This window comes from Denticeps clupeoides, chromosome 4 (genome assembly GCF_900700375.1).
Source record: "Denticeps clupeoides chromosome 4, fDenClu1.1, whole genome shotgun sequence".
Classification (NCBI taxonomy): Eukaryota; Metazoa; Chordata; class Actinopteri; order Clupeiformes; family Denticipitidae; genus Denticeps; species Denticeps clupeoides.
In genome coordinates, this window is record NC_041710.1 from 19,091,098 (window position 1) to 19,106,381 (window position 15,284).

The following is a 15,284-nucleotide window of genomic DNA, read 5'->3' on the forward strand; positions in this document are numbered from 1 at the left end:
TTAACCTCTTCAAGATTTTATTATTAAAAATACAACTTGTAAATAGTATGTCATTACAGTACACAGTTTTAATGAATACATTGCTAGAGAATGGCTAAATAAACACTATTTGGAGGGGAAAGGAAGATCAGAGGCCTACAGTAGTGGAAATCCGAGCAGAGCTGTGAGCAAGGCATCCAGTGGGGGTCCACGGTCTTTTTTGTGGATTGTACAAGTGATTGGTCTCTTGCCTCTCGGGTTTTCACTGTAGATGAAAGGTAACAGATCTGCCTTTTGTTCATGTGTGGATTGTGCCCATCTGCACCATACAATGTTCGTACGCTCCCACCTGCAGGAGGGCTCCATCACCTGGAAAGAGGGGAAACTCACAGGCTACTGGCTCCTTAATACTGAGGCCTGCAAAGATAAGAGGGTTGGAGAGAGAAACAAGGAGTTTAGGAGAAGACCCGATGTGCTATAAACAAGGAATAAATCGGTACCAGTTTGTGTCTTTAAGGAGGACACTGGAGGATATTCACTTGGACCTCAAAAAAATGCAGATCTTCTCCTGATCCATCACTGCCAGGATACTCTACACCTACACTCCACCAAGAAATCCTTATGAAGTGTCAGGAATTAAAAGAGAACTTTACATTTCTAAGAAAAATGCTTTAGTTCCTTTTGAACCTTTTTATTATTTTACTTACCATTAATTATTATTTTTGCTTACATAAATTATGCCATTCTGTGTTGTTTTTATGCTGACTAAATGTGATTTTAAAATTAGATAAGGCAGAATTAATTACATCTCACAAATGTACAAATTAAGTTAAATTAAGCTTTAATTTCTAAAATAAAGCTTAACTCAACTTAATTTGCCTTAATTAAAGATCTTCTTCTAAGAAATGATGTCAGCGACACAGAGAAATAAACAAAGAGGCATCCCTTCCTTTTTAAAAAACAGTCTACAAGTGAAAAAAATGACAAACATGACTTCTAACCACCCTCATTATCCAAGAATGCCTATTATTTCTGTATTTAATGAAGAGGTAGGCATGATGTTAAGTATCCAAGATCTCCACACATTAATCAGGGCGCAGTGAAATTTGATGTTTCTATTTTAATATAGAACAGGCCACCTAAATAACTGTATTTAAAAGAAAACAATCAACCATTGTCAGGCCACTGCATAATTACCAAATTGTTTCACAAAGTGGCTGCCATGGACAAAAACGACTGAAAGACTGGCTTTATTCAATCATTTATATTTATTTTTATACACTATGCATACATACCTGGATAAGCAGAAAACAGATCAGGATAAAGTTTGAGCTGCTGATGATTCTTATGGTCTGGTGTCGCCCCCTGTTGACTGGGACTTGGTTGGTGGGCCAGGCTGCTGCCAGTCAGAACCCTGTTGAAAAGGTTGATGTGACTATTTTCTATTCAGTTCTTATTTTCTTTTCAGTTCAGTTGAAATACTAGGAAAGGTTTTGTCACAATAAAACAGAACAATAAACATATAATTTATATGTTAAAACTATATTATTACTATTATTTACATATATAGTATATATTATCCTGTATCCATAAATCTGTATTCTTAAAATGGAATTTGCCTTTATGATCAGGGACATATACTGATGAACAGTAGCTAATTTTAGGTTTGCTTCCAAAAAAGTTGCTGAGGCAAGGCTAACAGGACGAGTGAAATTGTGAAACCATCTGGACTGAAGACATTTCTAATCCCATTGGTGACTCATTTCAACCATCGCTCAGCATCCAAACTTCATTAGTGCAGTGCAGACATTTTTTAATGTTGGATAATATAAATTTCACAACACCTTTGAATGGAAGAAAAACATTAAAAGAAAGAAAACAACTCAACCTATGAAGAAACTGAGGGAAATCAGAGAGTTGGGATTAGGAGTAAGTACCATACATGTCCAAATCAAACACCAGTCCCAAGATCATTTACCCTCTAAAGGCTGGGTGTTCAGCCTACATTTCATTACGTCCAATGACTCAGTACTAAGCAATTTCTGCCTCATCTCTCTCCAGCACCAGATTTGTCTAATGGATTCTATCGTGTGTCAGGTCTAAATTCACACTCCTTGCACTGTAAACTCATCTGTTTAAAAGTATATTTTAAATACAATGTTTAAGAATCTTGATTGAGATAATTACTTGTAGGTGATCACTGTGGAAAACCCCTTTGACTTGAATTAGCCTAAAGCTGTAAATCTATTTGGTCTGTAATGGTGCCAGGCCCATTTTATTAGGAAAGGCAAGGCACTGTCATGCCTAGGTTTTCATTGGTAAAGCTGGGACAGGAGGAGAAGCTGGACCTTTGTGCTGATATTCACCTAAGCAACAATGCACAATGTGACTTGGATGAGACGATGTGGAATGAAGCAGAGTACACTTAAATAAGGCTTTACTGCACTTCCATCAGTTTTACCTCACTTTAAAAAACCTTTTTTTACGAGCTTGGGTCTCTGATTATATTATCTTGATATACTGATCTTTGTCTGGAATCATTAATTAGTTTATTTCCCATGTTCCACTGTTTTATACTCCTTTGCAATGTTTGTATTGTCCGTTACATCATCAGAAAAGTCTGATGCTTCGACATAATCAGATATAGTGATTATGTTTACACGAGACAGCGCTGTCTCACAGTAGTACCCTCAGTACAGGTGAGTGGGCGAGTAAATCCTGTAATCTGCAGCCCTGTGTGCTCTGAGCGGTGTAAGAAAAAAAAGGAGGGAGGGGGTGCTGCTGCGGTCAGCACAAACCCAGGAAACAGTTACATTCGACACTCATATTTTTACAGCTTGCCTCTCGGCGCTCTCTAAACACTGCCAGCTGTGCTGTACATACCAGCAGCAGGAATGAGAGGAATATTTTCATTTATTAATATATATATATGAGAGAGAGAGAGAGTAAAAGAGGAGGGAGAAAGGGAGAGAGAAGCTACAGTTGAAATGTTTGCTCGCTGAATGTTTTGAGACATGGATGTGTTTGCTGAGTGTCAAAAAGGGATCAGGGGCTCATGCAAATATCCTTGTCCTGAGCAAGTTACATTTGTTAATTACAGGGAGCAACAGGGATACGCTTCTGGCTCAGGGGCCACTGTCAGGGGGGTTTAAGCCTATGATGCTGTAGGGCGGCTGGTAAGATCACTCACTTACAAAGATCTGAAATTTTCATCAGAGGTACACCTCAACTGTGAGAGACCGAATCACAATACTGAAAATCGCATTGTATTATTTTGGAATAATTATTATGCATTTTACTGCAAAATTTATGGGAAATCGGTAAATACTTATTTTCCCCACTATGTCTGTCCTCTAGACAACACCATTCCAAATAAGCAGTTCAGTCTGCAATAACTGGAGTCTTTTGGCGTGATGCTGGTTGATGATTAAACTATCTAGGCTGGTGATAGGCTGGGTCAAAGCCCCCATAAACAAAAGTCCTGCACCCTTAAATCAAACTTTTAAAAGTTGGGAAAGAAAACAGTAGATTACCCACACACTGAATATGGACAAGATTTACTACAAAAATCCACTGGAAAAGGCAAAAATTAGATGACAGGTTTCCCCTCTTGTTTTCCTCTTCCCTCCATGATCTGTTTTCCTCCCGCAGCTACATATCCAATCGCTGTGTAGTGTAGCCATGCCCACCGCCGTTTTTTTTTTGGATTTTTCTACGCAAGAAATGGCCAAAGCAGTGCATTTTGCTTTGTTCAGCATCACTACTGATGTCTGTTCTTCTTCTGTTTCTGATGTGTTCATATTGCTCATGTACTAAATCTTCAAAATTTTAGTTACTGGTGAGATAAATGACAACAAAAAAATTCATCTATATTTGTACAGTAAATGAATGACTAGTCCATTGTTCTTCTCACAGTTTCAGTCATGTAGAGAAGTGTCTTTCTCCATCCCAGGACCCAGACACACAGTAAAGTTTTTCCAATCTTTGTGGGGACCAAATGTCCTCACAAAGATTGGAAAAACTTTACTTTGTGTCTGGGTCCTCCAGTTGGTTCTATGCAACAGACAGGCTGACAGTGGTGCTTGTGGGATGGAGAAAGACACTTCTCTACATGACTGATTTGTGAGAAGATCAATGGACAAGTCACCCACTTACTGTACAAATATAGATGTATTTTTTGTTGTCAATTATCTCACCAGTTACTAGGATTTTGAAGACTAATGCACCACCCAACACATGAGATTTGAGCTCCACCATTGATGGATAGCTCCCTTATTGTAAACCCTGCTGCTTTTCCCCACCACAGCCTGCACTTCACCCATTCATCACCAGCACATTCAATCTGACACACTGCTGCGTAATCTCCTAGAAATAACATCAGTATTTAATAATTTAGATGGCTGTTAATGGCTCCCTTCAGCCAGTGTAAACACATTTTGCAATGAGGTCAGATCCTGGTGGTGCGTGGTGAAGTGAAGTTAATTTGGTTTAAAACATTTAATGTCTTCTGAAACCTTTTGGGAGAGATCAGGCTCTGGATCCCTATTGACCTTGGCAGGGGTGTCTCCAACCACAGTCACTTCTATTGCACATTCCTTCTCTGGGTTAATAGAGTTGGACAATGTACACCAAAATCTCTACCAAGGAGGTCCGGCACCTTGTTCTTGCTAATAAAGTGCTGTGAGAGAATATCCCTGCATGGTAATGCAGTGGTGGCATCATACTTTTGATGGGCCATATTTCAGTGTATACTGGGCATGTATGCTGAAAAACTGTAGATGTATTCCATGGAAATACTGCTAAACCAACATCAAGCCAGAGCCCAGTTCCACAAACAATGTTTTATATTTGTAATTTGCCAACCACAAAATTCAATGTGGAAAACAGGCCCTACATATTTTCTCTCAAACAGCTTTACAGTTTTCAGAAATAATTTATCAAGATTTATCTCTTTACATGAAGACTGAAATTTCAATTAGCTTTAATAGATCAATAAAATCTATTTAGAAATCAGACTTTCTCTTGAGCAAAAAAATAATATTTTATTAATAGGTTCCAGAAGTATATTCTGCAGCTAAATCAATCCCAGTCAGCAGATCTCTTTACCTCTCTGGGTCTGGCAACACACTCACTGAAATGTTTATGCAGATGTTCAGTAGAATGTGACAATAAAAGTTGCAAAACATTTTTTAAAATTTACTCCAGATAGACTGTATGTTTAATCTGTCATATTCACTGATTGACAGGTCCCACTGCAAATACAAATACTTTTATGGTGCAAAGCAAGTTGCTTAATGTTTTTTTCCGTGTATGGTTTCTAAACCACTGCTCCATCTCAGACGTACATTTATATCAAAAGCAAAACAAATCTTAAATCCCGGTCTGGAAAAAGAATCAGCAGTGATGGCAACTTTTTAGCTGAGTCTGGAAATGGTCTCTGACCGTGTTAGGAGGACAACAGGACCGTGCAAACCTCTGATGAAACTGATTTAGTTCTGGTGTATCGCACATCGCAATACATGGTTTTTGTGTCAGTACACCTAGCTCACCCTTTAGGTCATCTTCTCTCTCTCTCTGTCTGTTGACATTTGTAACAGTTCTGGTTCTGATGTTCAGGTATGCCTTGAAGAAGGCCCTCCTATTCCATCTGGACAGAAGGGCACTTGATGTCAGCTGCCTTCGCTACATGCTGCCTTCAAACTAAAGGCATTCATTTGAATATCTGGCTGGGCTCAACTCACTCTGGCTGAAGGCTCCTGGCTGCGGGTACTTTGTGGTACAGGTTTCTCAGTGCCATGTCACCCTGTCTAGACAAATGGTCTGGAGAGGCTTGGTTATGCATAGTGCCGTCAGGGTATGGACCTAAAAAAAAAAAACAATATGCAAAATGTTCAGCATTGCTGTAATGCAGTGGTTTCAAACCTTTTTTCCCTGGAAAAGTTAGGTACTATAGACCGGAAGTTCATGTTAGCTAACTGGGCCAAGTAGACCTGAAGCCGACTAAAATGCTAAAAATTGTTTATATATTTAATGTTTACAAATATAATTTTATATTTTATATAATTGTATATATGTTTTTTTCAGCACAGATACAATTCTGTACCAACCCTGTGAGGTTCTCCCCCAGGGAATCCAGGTTGCTCTAATGAAACAATGCAGACAAATATATGGATTTATAATTAACAAATGTAGTACGCTGTGAAGATGTCTCACAGAAACTAATAATAACAGTATTACAGTCAATAATAATGTATACAGTGTGCATATTTCTGTAGATTAATTGCTCACAATGAACTTTGCTCACAATATTAAGGTGTTTCATTAGAAGACCTAATATTTAATAAATGATGAAATAATTCATGAAATAATTCATAATGCATTGCATGAAACTGTACATGATGGCTGAGAACAACCCATCTTCATCAAACTATGGGCTGAACATTAATAACTGCCACTGAACAGCTTTTCATTTTAAAACACTGAAATGTTTGTTTCTCTGTTGGCAAAAAGTACTTTTAACTATAACTTGATTTAGTTCCCTCGTGTAAATGTGACGGCTGTCCAAGGCAATTAACATGGACAACTCCCTTGGCGTTTTGGCTGCAATTCCTGTCCAGCACAACTGACAGTTTCTTGAGCAAGGTAAGGTCGGTGAAAAAAGGAAAAAAAAACATTCTGGAGCCTGTGAGCCAAATGCCTCCAGTTCAGTAAGTGCCCAGTGATTAAGCAATCATGGCTCTGATGAGATGTCTGGAACAAATGATGTCAGCCAAGCAGGGGAGAGATACAGAGATATATGGATGAACATTTTTATTGGGGAAAATTCAATTGACCTAATCTTCAGATTTGAGTAATGATGCGATTAGATACACTTTTGAGATAAACTTTTTCATCAGTGTAGAGCACCTTTGACAGACAAAACTGTTAGGAAATAATTTTACAGGGAAAAAAGCATGAAAAGTCAGCTATAGCCTGACCTAATTGCAGTAAAGCATTAAGACTGGTGAATTGAGTAAACTGTTGATTTTGATCAGTCAATAATTACAGTTGTAGGTTTATTTGAACAGTGAGAAACAGAACAAATTAATATCCAAAATAGTTATAAATTAATTTATATTCTCATGAATGAAATAAGTACTTGATCCCTTTTGCAAAATGTGCTTTAGTACTTAGTGGCAAAACCTTTGTCGGCAACCTATGCGAAGGAGGTTCTCATCCTATATCTGATGGTACATTGCCACATCCATCCTCCCTTCAATGTGGTGTACTTGTCCTGTCCCCTTTGCAGAAAAATATCCCCAAAGCATAATATTTCCACTTCCATGTTTGACAGTGAGGATGGTGTTCTTGAGAGTCATAGACAGCATTCGTCCTCCTTCAAACACAGATAGTTGATGCCAAAGAACTCAGTTTTTGTCTTATCTGACCACAACACTTTCACCCAGTCCTCCTCTGAATCATTTAATATTCAGCGGCAAACCTTGACATACAGCCCTTGCGGGCAGCAGGAGTTGTCTAAAATACAACAAGGAGCCAGAAATCTTGTTGACTGATAGTGGATCAAATACTTATTTCATGCATGAAAATGCTAATTAATTTACAACTTTTTGAAATGCATAATTTCTCATTTTTTTGTTAATGTTTTGTCTCTCACTGTTCAAATAAACCTTCCATTGAAATTAAGAGACCGATCATTTCTTTGTTAGTGTTTACAAATACTTTACCCTCCTACAGTAAATGTGTACAGTACATTTGGAACTGTCCTGGATGAACTAACTTATGGAAGGTCTGAAGGAGGTATCTTCTTTGTTGCCTGGATCTGATGCAGGACCAAGTTGTGAATGGAGAGACTCTCTTGCACCATCACACTTCTTCTCAGAGGCCATCAGTGTCTGTCAATCACAAAAAAACAGATACTTGGATCCCAAATCCATAACATGACAAGTCTGACATCTTGTTATAATTGTAGCAAGAAAGCAGAGGGAATGTAAAACAACAAAATAAAAACATTTCTGATTAAATAAAGTGCAGATGCATATTTGTCATCTGTAAATTGGTGACATCTGGGAACACTAACACACATGCAACCATGTTTTCCTAGTTAGAGCAGCCCAGGCAGGGTTGTATATAAAACTAGCAATGAAACATGTAAATATAAAGAAGTCTCAATCACTTATGAATTAATCTAGTCTACTTCTTCATCTATAACTACATATTATGAATAAGTAGAATTAAATATCTATTCACATTTCATTTATGGCATTTAGCAGATGCTCTAGATGTCTAGAGTGATGTACATCAGTGCTTTGTAGTCTGATCTTCATACAGGTATAGTCTCATTTAAAACAATAACTGCTATATTCATTTTTGTCTATATTTATTTTTATGGAAAGACTGGAGCATGGCCATGAGATGAAAACATGGTGGGGTTGAAAAAAAAGACTGAATTCAGTCTTTCAGGGCTAAAATCTGTGGCCAGAGTCTCCAGCCATACCTTGTCATACCTTGTCACTGAGCTGCTGGCCTTTGAGAGAGTGGCATTTGATGTGCTTGCGTAAAGAGCTGGGGTCAGTGTAGCGCTTGTAGCATCCTGGAAGTTGACATGCATATGGCTTCTGTTTGTGGCACAAAAGAAAAAAATAAACAATATAAAAAACATTAACAAGAATCACATAATGCCTGGATCACCAGGGTGGTAGTAGCCTAGTGGGTAACACACTCGCCTATGAACCAGAAGACCCGGGTTCGAATCCCACTTACTACCATTGTGTCCCTGAGCAAGACACTTAACCCTAAGTTGCTCCAGGGGGACTGTCCCTGTAACTACTGATTGTAAGTCGCTCTGGATAAGGGCGTCTGATAAATGCTGTAAATGTAAATGTAAACATAATTGTATATATTCTTGATTATACTCTGACAGTGATTTGGATTAGCTGATGAAGCAGGCCTTTCTAACTGCTAATCATACAGTAACTATAGCACTTAACAGAAGCCATTATCCAAAGCCACTTACAATCAGTAGTTACAGGCAGAGTCCCCTTGCCTTTCAAACTGCAAATCCTCATAAAGTGTTTTTTTTTCTAATAATAATCTAGTATAATTAGTAACACATTTTCCCATGTGGCACAAATTTGACAACTCACAGTTTTAATGTGAACTGAGAATCGTTATTGGTGTAAATGATACCAATCAGCAGTGAAATCTGAGGAAAGGGAGGAATGACCAAACCTTATAGAATTAATTCAACTGAAATGATTTAGTGTTTACATTAATAACAAAGGGGACCTATGAAACACGTGACCGTATGAAGCAGTCATATTACAAATTCCCATTCCCTGCCTGAAAATAACAAATATTGACAAAATACAAAACAAAGGAGCCAAATGGAAAAGACACCAGGACTTAATGTAGACCATGATGTTAATGCAGAGCAGGAATCGATAATGCTGGCAGCACGGTTGCTACAAGAAGTTTATTAGCTGTCGTGAAAGGGAAGCTGGTGGAGCTGCAGCCGGCAGAAGCCGCATGGCGAACACTGGTAGCAGTGAAGTGGCAGTGAAGTTTTTCCCTCTCTTCTCATTAAAGTGAAAGGCGATCTAAATGCTGGACTGCTCAGTCGTTTCTCATGCAGACCTTTGTATAAATAAGGGCCTGTTATTCCAGGGAATTGCGTTGGTCTGGAAAAAGTGACAGGTATGCTTGGGCTGCTTGTTTATTTTTATTAGCAGTAATGGGTTTAATGCATAGCCTACACAAATACTCAAATACACCACAAAGGGATATGGCAAACTGTTCTTAAAGTGGACAGACAAATGAAATGGCATAAACATATCTGCTAGAACCTCTAAAACTATAATCCCAACTTTTTATAACCTTTCATTAGATTTGAGCTCAATCATTTGATATGTACAGTACAGGCCAAAAGTTTGTACACACCTTCTCATTCAATGTGGTTTCTTTATTTTCATGACCATTTACATTGGTAGAACACATGGGGAGTTATGTACTTAACAAAAAGTGGAGACCTGGCCTCCACAGTCACCGGACCTGAACCCAATCGAGATGGTTTGGGGTGAGCTGGACCACAGAGTGAAGGCAAAGGGGCCAACAAGTGCTAAACACCTCTGGGAACTCCTTCAAGACTGTTGGAAACCCATTTCAGGTGACGACCTCTTGAAGCTCATCGAGAGAATGCCAAGAGTGTGTAAAGCAGTAATCAGAGCAAAGGGCGGCGGTTTTGAAGAAACTAGAATATGTTTATATGTAGAAGATGTTTTCAGTTATTTCACCTTTTTGTTACATAACTCCACATGTGTTCATTCATAGTTTTGATGCCTTCAGTGAGAATCTAAATGGTCATGAAAATAAAGACACACTGAATGAGAAGGTGTGTCCAAACTTTTGGCCTGTACTGTATATCCGGCATGAGAACTGGAGGGGTGTTCATCAATGAGAGTGTGTAGTTATTTAAGAAGCTTTAAGATTTTTTATTAGAAAAATTTCGTATATTATTTAATTAATAATTCATCCAAAATGCAATATAAAACATTGTTGAGATAGTATGGCAGATTTTTTATTTTATTGTAAATTGTTTTAAACCGTGTGTATTTCTAAAAGTGAAAGCTTTCATTTCATCATTCTGGGTCTCACCCCTCTCAATGTACTAGAATGACATACATAATAACATCTATTTATTAAATGGTACCATGTCTTAAAATCCTTATATACATACCTGGCAGAAATCGCTGTTGCAATTTTAGTTATGAACCTTTGCTAAAGACCACAACTTTATCAGACAATGCCCTGAGTGGTCTTACTGTGTCCAGATGAGTGCGCTGGTGTTTGGCTCGGTCGCTGGAGTTGCTGAAGGCCTTGAGGCATCCTGGATGCTGGCAGAGGTATGGTTTCTCCCCTGTGTGGCTGCGAAGATGAATCTTCAGGTTCTCCAGCCGGGAGAAGGCCTTACTGCAGCCTTCAAACTACACAGAGGCAACACGCAGTTCATTACATTTAATATTTTAACAACATAGCTCTCTACCTTTTACTCTTCTAAGGTTTATGGAGATTGAACATTATCAATACTTTCTAAAGAAACAGAAGATAGAAACAAAATATTTACTGGCTACTTTTTTAGAATCAATAATGTTCTTCCAAAAACACTGAAATGGAGTGAAATAGAATTGCAAATAAAACTGAGACAAATTCTTACTGTAGTTTCAGAAAAATACTGTGTTGAATAAGAATGTTGAAATGTAATGATAATATTTAATGAATGTGTTGTAAATTGCAATACAGAATTTGTTAAAACCAGAACTGCATGCATCTTGAACAAGCGACACCTACTAGTAGGCTTGCTGTCCAACTTTCTCTAAAAGGAGCCCCACATAGTAAATCAACACAACATAAAAGTGTAATTTCCTGTACTGTACTGAACACGTCAGAATCCTTGAAGCTGTTTTCTTTTGAGTAGTTCTGAAGCTGCTTTATGTGCTTGGATACACACAAGGATACCTGATCTAAGGTCTAACAACACTGGACATGATTCAATCCATACAAACCGAAAACAGGAGCAAAGAGGCAAAAAAACTGATTTAAGGACACTCTTGGCCGTCCGCAGCACATTTACACTTAGATATATAAAACAGAAAACAGCATCATATTTAACCTTTTAACATCTAAAAAAATCCACTGACAGGACAGGCACCCGTTCCATTTATTTATATATTTCCCATGTACTTTTATAAAATGATGAGATGATCTGTAAATGCTGCTGATTGCAGATTGAGATCACACTAAAAGTCAGTCTCTGGCGATGTTAATTGTGCTGATACATTATATAAGAACAAAAAGACACAGTAAACACACCATTTTGTGATGTAGCTATGTGATGTGTGAAGCTTATCTTCAATACTGGCAGTTCCAGAATGACTCAAGAAATAAGTCCTCAAGTGCCTCATGCTAAAAAAGGCAGCCAGGGAAAAACCAGGGGAGAGTTGGAAGCAGAAATACATTGGATATAAAGTACACACCTCTATTAAAATGCCAGGTTTTAAATGTGACCTACATAATTTGACCTTTTGATTTAATTACATATTTAAATCAGTCATCTTGGATACACAAATACCATTAATTAAAGATTAAGCCTAACTAAAGCTCAGCTGTCTGAGTAGCAACATCCAGTGGTTCACTTTCAAAGGATCTCCCAAATGAAACGTATCAATCAGGAGAAGGGTCTCATTTTTTACATTTCGTCGGGGGAGTGCACATTTGAACAGCATTATTATTACATCCAGAAGCTACTAATCAAATTAACAATAACCCAATTTATACATTGCCTACACCTTTTACTCTAACCAGAGATGTGAGGAATAGCTGTTCATAACAGCCATATAAAACACATTGCTTTTGCAATAAATAACACTGACATTGCTGTTTTTTATTTAATCAACATTAAAGAACATTCTTTTTATATGGAAATATAATTCTATTCATGCCATGATCACGTGCACAAAAAAACAGATCCCAGACACATTATGCAAAAGATGGAATAGATTAAAGTGATTATTCCCAAGAGAAAAGAACACAACTGAAAGTTCAGGGGAAAACTCAATGCAGCTTTGACAAAGGATACACAATTTATTGTTTTTTTTCTACAATGTTATCCAGCTCTGCCTGCATTTCATTCAATAAGCCTCTAAAGTACTGCAAATTAATAAGCATCCAACTTTCCTGTGCCATGATGCTTACAAAATATCACTCATTTATGCAAGAAAAAAAGCTGCTGAAAAGGACACTCTTATTATAGGACATTTTCTCTGAAAACCATTTGGAAATCTTCTACATGGCTCAAATTATATATTTATTTCGTAAATCACTACAATCCTTTCCAGATGGACGCAAGTATGAAAAGAAGTTGAGGCAAAATAGTAAAGAGTGGCTTAATAATTTACATTTTATTGACAGGCAATTAGACCAATCAAATATCAGAGAACTTTCATAACACTTACTGTCATAAAAAAACTGAGTTGAAACATTCCAAGACTGAACTCTCCAACCTACATATGTACATGAGTAACTGTAGGCTGTATTCATATCGGAAGGAATGACTGTATTTCTTTAAACTGTATTTAAACTGTATTCTGTGATCAATTTACACAGAACTAAACTGGAAAAGTATGAGGATAAAACTTTGATTCTACAAATCTGAATAAAAAGAGCACTAGAAAAAAATCCTGTGAACAATTCCAAGTTTGTGAACAATTTGTCAACCAGAGTCCGTATAGTGACAGTAGCAAAACACCCGAGTTGACATAAAGTGACAACAGTACACTGGATGCAGCGATGCAGGATCAGCAGCAGCTTGGAGAGCGAAGAGCAAACTTAGAGGAACCCGTGCTGACTAGAAATGAGCGGGTCTGTGCACATGGGCAAGCAGCCATCTTTTATATAGGGCCCTCTGCCTATGAGAGTCTTCACCCCTGACCCACCAGCGGGGTCACATCTGAGGAGGAGCAAATGGCTCTTTCCTGTTTGGAAGTCAGTTTGATTTGTGTTTGGAATTTCCAATGTTCCACTTTGGTTTTCTTTTATTGTTCGGGGCTACCACTTCAACTACTATTTGTGTTTAAATGGAAGGACCTCATGACTTCCCTCAGATTGACAAAGTTCTGTGGATGCAGAATGAAAAGTCTCTACCTCTAAAGTCCAATTGCCATGACTCAACTCTCAGACAAATTCACCTGGATGACTGAGAATCTTTCCAGACAGACTTCAAAGACTTCAAACTTGCTTCTTTAAATGTGAATGGGCTGAGTAATCCATTTAAGAGGCATCTTACAAGAGACACCCATGTCAATACAAAATAGAAAACTTTGGTTACTTACACTCTTTCTTCAGTTCATTTAAAAATAGTTGGAAAAGACGAGTGTCAATTGTGATCTCTAATTCTCTTAACGTTAATATGACCAGAGAGTTTTGAACCAAACCCTGGACACAACCAGCCTTAAAAGAACAATACGTTCTTAATACGTTGTTTGATGGAGAAAAAGATTTCACTCACAGCCCCACAACTCATAAAGTGTTATCCAGAATATACTACTTCCTGCTGAACACTATAGACAGACAACGGGTTGGAGCTGCAGATAAATCTGATCACACCAAAATTTATTTAACTACACACCTGAATAACAAACCAAAGAATACATTATGGAGACTAAACATTGGCATGCTGAATAATGGAGAAGTAGAGTAGGAAATTAATGTTAGTGTTAGAGATAATAACAATGGGCCAACTATTCTATCGGACACAGTTAAAGCAACAAGGAAAACTAATCTCGAGAATGGTTTACTTAAAAGAGATGAGGAGAAAATTCGACGAATTTGGGAAAAAAAAGGAATCAGGGTAGCCAGCCCACCACAATATATCAATTATTACGCGCAAAATATGACATTTATTAGTGTCCATATCTTCCATATATTTTGAATTTGTGTTGACCAAGGCAGTATTCAAAATATAGCTACATAAAAAAATACTTGCTGTGGAAAGCTGTCGGGGGAAAGGTTAAATGCGCTTTGTGTATTCAAAATGAAGTGTGCTCAAATGCAGACAAACAAACTGACAAAATACATTGATAGCAACAATTTCCCTTTTGCCCAAACAGGGGTTAATTATTATACCATCTAAGTTTTTGACAGTTTATATATATTTCTGTCATCTTCCCAGAAACATATTGAACCTATATATATATAACCACTCTGTATTTGTTGCCAACATTCTGCCTTATGTAACACATCCATTAAGTTAGTCTGAATAAACAGGGTGTGTCTCCTCCAAATTTACTCATATTTTAAATCAGGTAGTCTGGAGTCTGTGTCTGGATTTCCAGATGAGCGACACATCTCTGTACCACAATATTCTGCAAAAACTGCAAGAAGGCTAAAGGATGGACTCGTGTCCAAATGGGGAACCACATAATTGTGGTTAATCTGCCTGGACATGACTTTAACGTGAAACGTCTGAGATGTCATACCTGTGGCTTAATTTCTGGAATGTTCTCGCCTTGCATGACTTCACCTTTAATCATTCCTCATCATTTAACAACTGAGAGAGAACGCTGAGGCATATTCAGTAAATATTTTCCACTACAAGCACCAAGTAAGACATTCACAGCTCATATTTCTTAGCTTTTGTTTGTTGCTTGTGCTCTCTAAAAATCTACATCACTTGAATTAAATACAACAAAATTTGATTAAATCTTGTTTTTCCCTGACATCAACAAAAATAAATTAATCTAAAGCCAACTATT

The 15,284-nt window shown here is 37.6% G+C and overlaps 1 protein-coding gene across 3 annotated transcripts in view; it reads right to left on the reverse strand.

Annotated features, from left to right (window-relative positions):
• The window catches only part of glis1a (GLIS family zinc finger 1a), a 22,674-nt gene continuing 7,390 nt past the window's right edge, over positions 1 to 15,284 (reverse strand). The window contains exons 4-10 of one of the 3 annotated variants that reach the window (XM_028975776.1): positions 10,797 to 10,958; positions 8,484 to 8,594; positions 7,757 to 7,871; positions 5,721 to 5,841; positions 1,275 to 1,393; positions 329 to 396; positions 1 to 244 (exon numbers count right to left, since the gene is read on the reverse strand). In XM_028975776.1, coding sequence (XP_028831609.1) covers positions 242 to 244; positions 329 to 396; positions 1,275 to 1,393; positions 5,721 to 5,841; positions 7,757 to 7,871; positions 8,484 to 8,594; positions 10,797 to 10,958 — 699 coding nt within the window. In that variant the 3' untranslated portion in view covers positions 1 to 241. Of the gene's footprint in view, positions 397 to 1,273; positions 1,394 to 5,528; positions 5,627 to 5,720; positions 5,842 to 7,756; positions 7,872 to 8,483; positions 8,595 to 10,796; positions 10,959 to 15,284 lie in introns of those variants that run through there. The other 2 variants (XM_028975775.1, XM_028975777.1) reach the window with 2 other exon arrangements.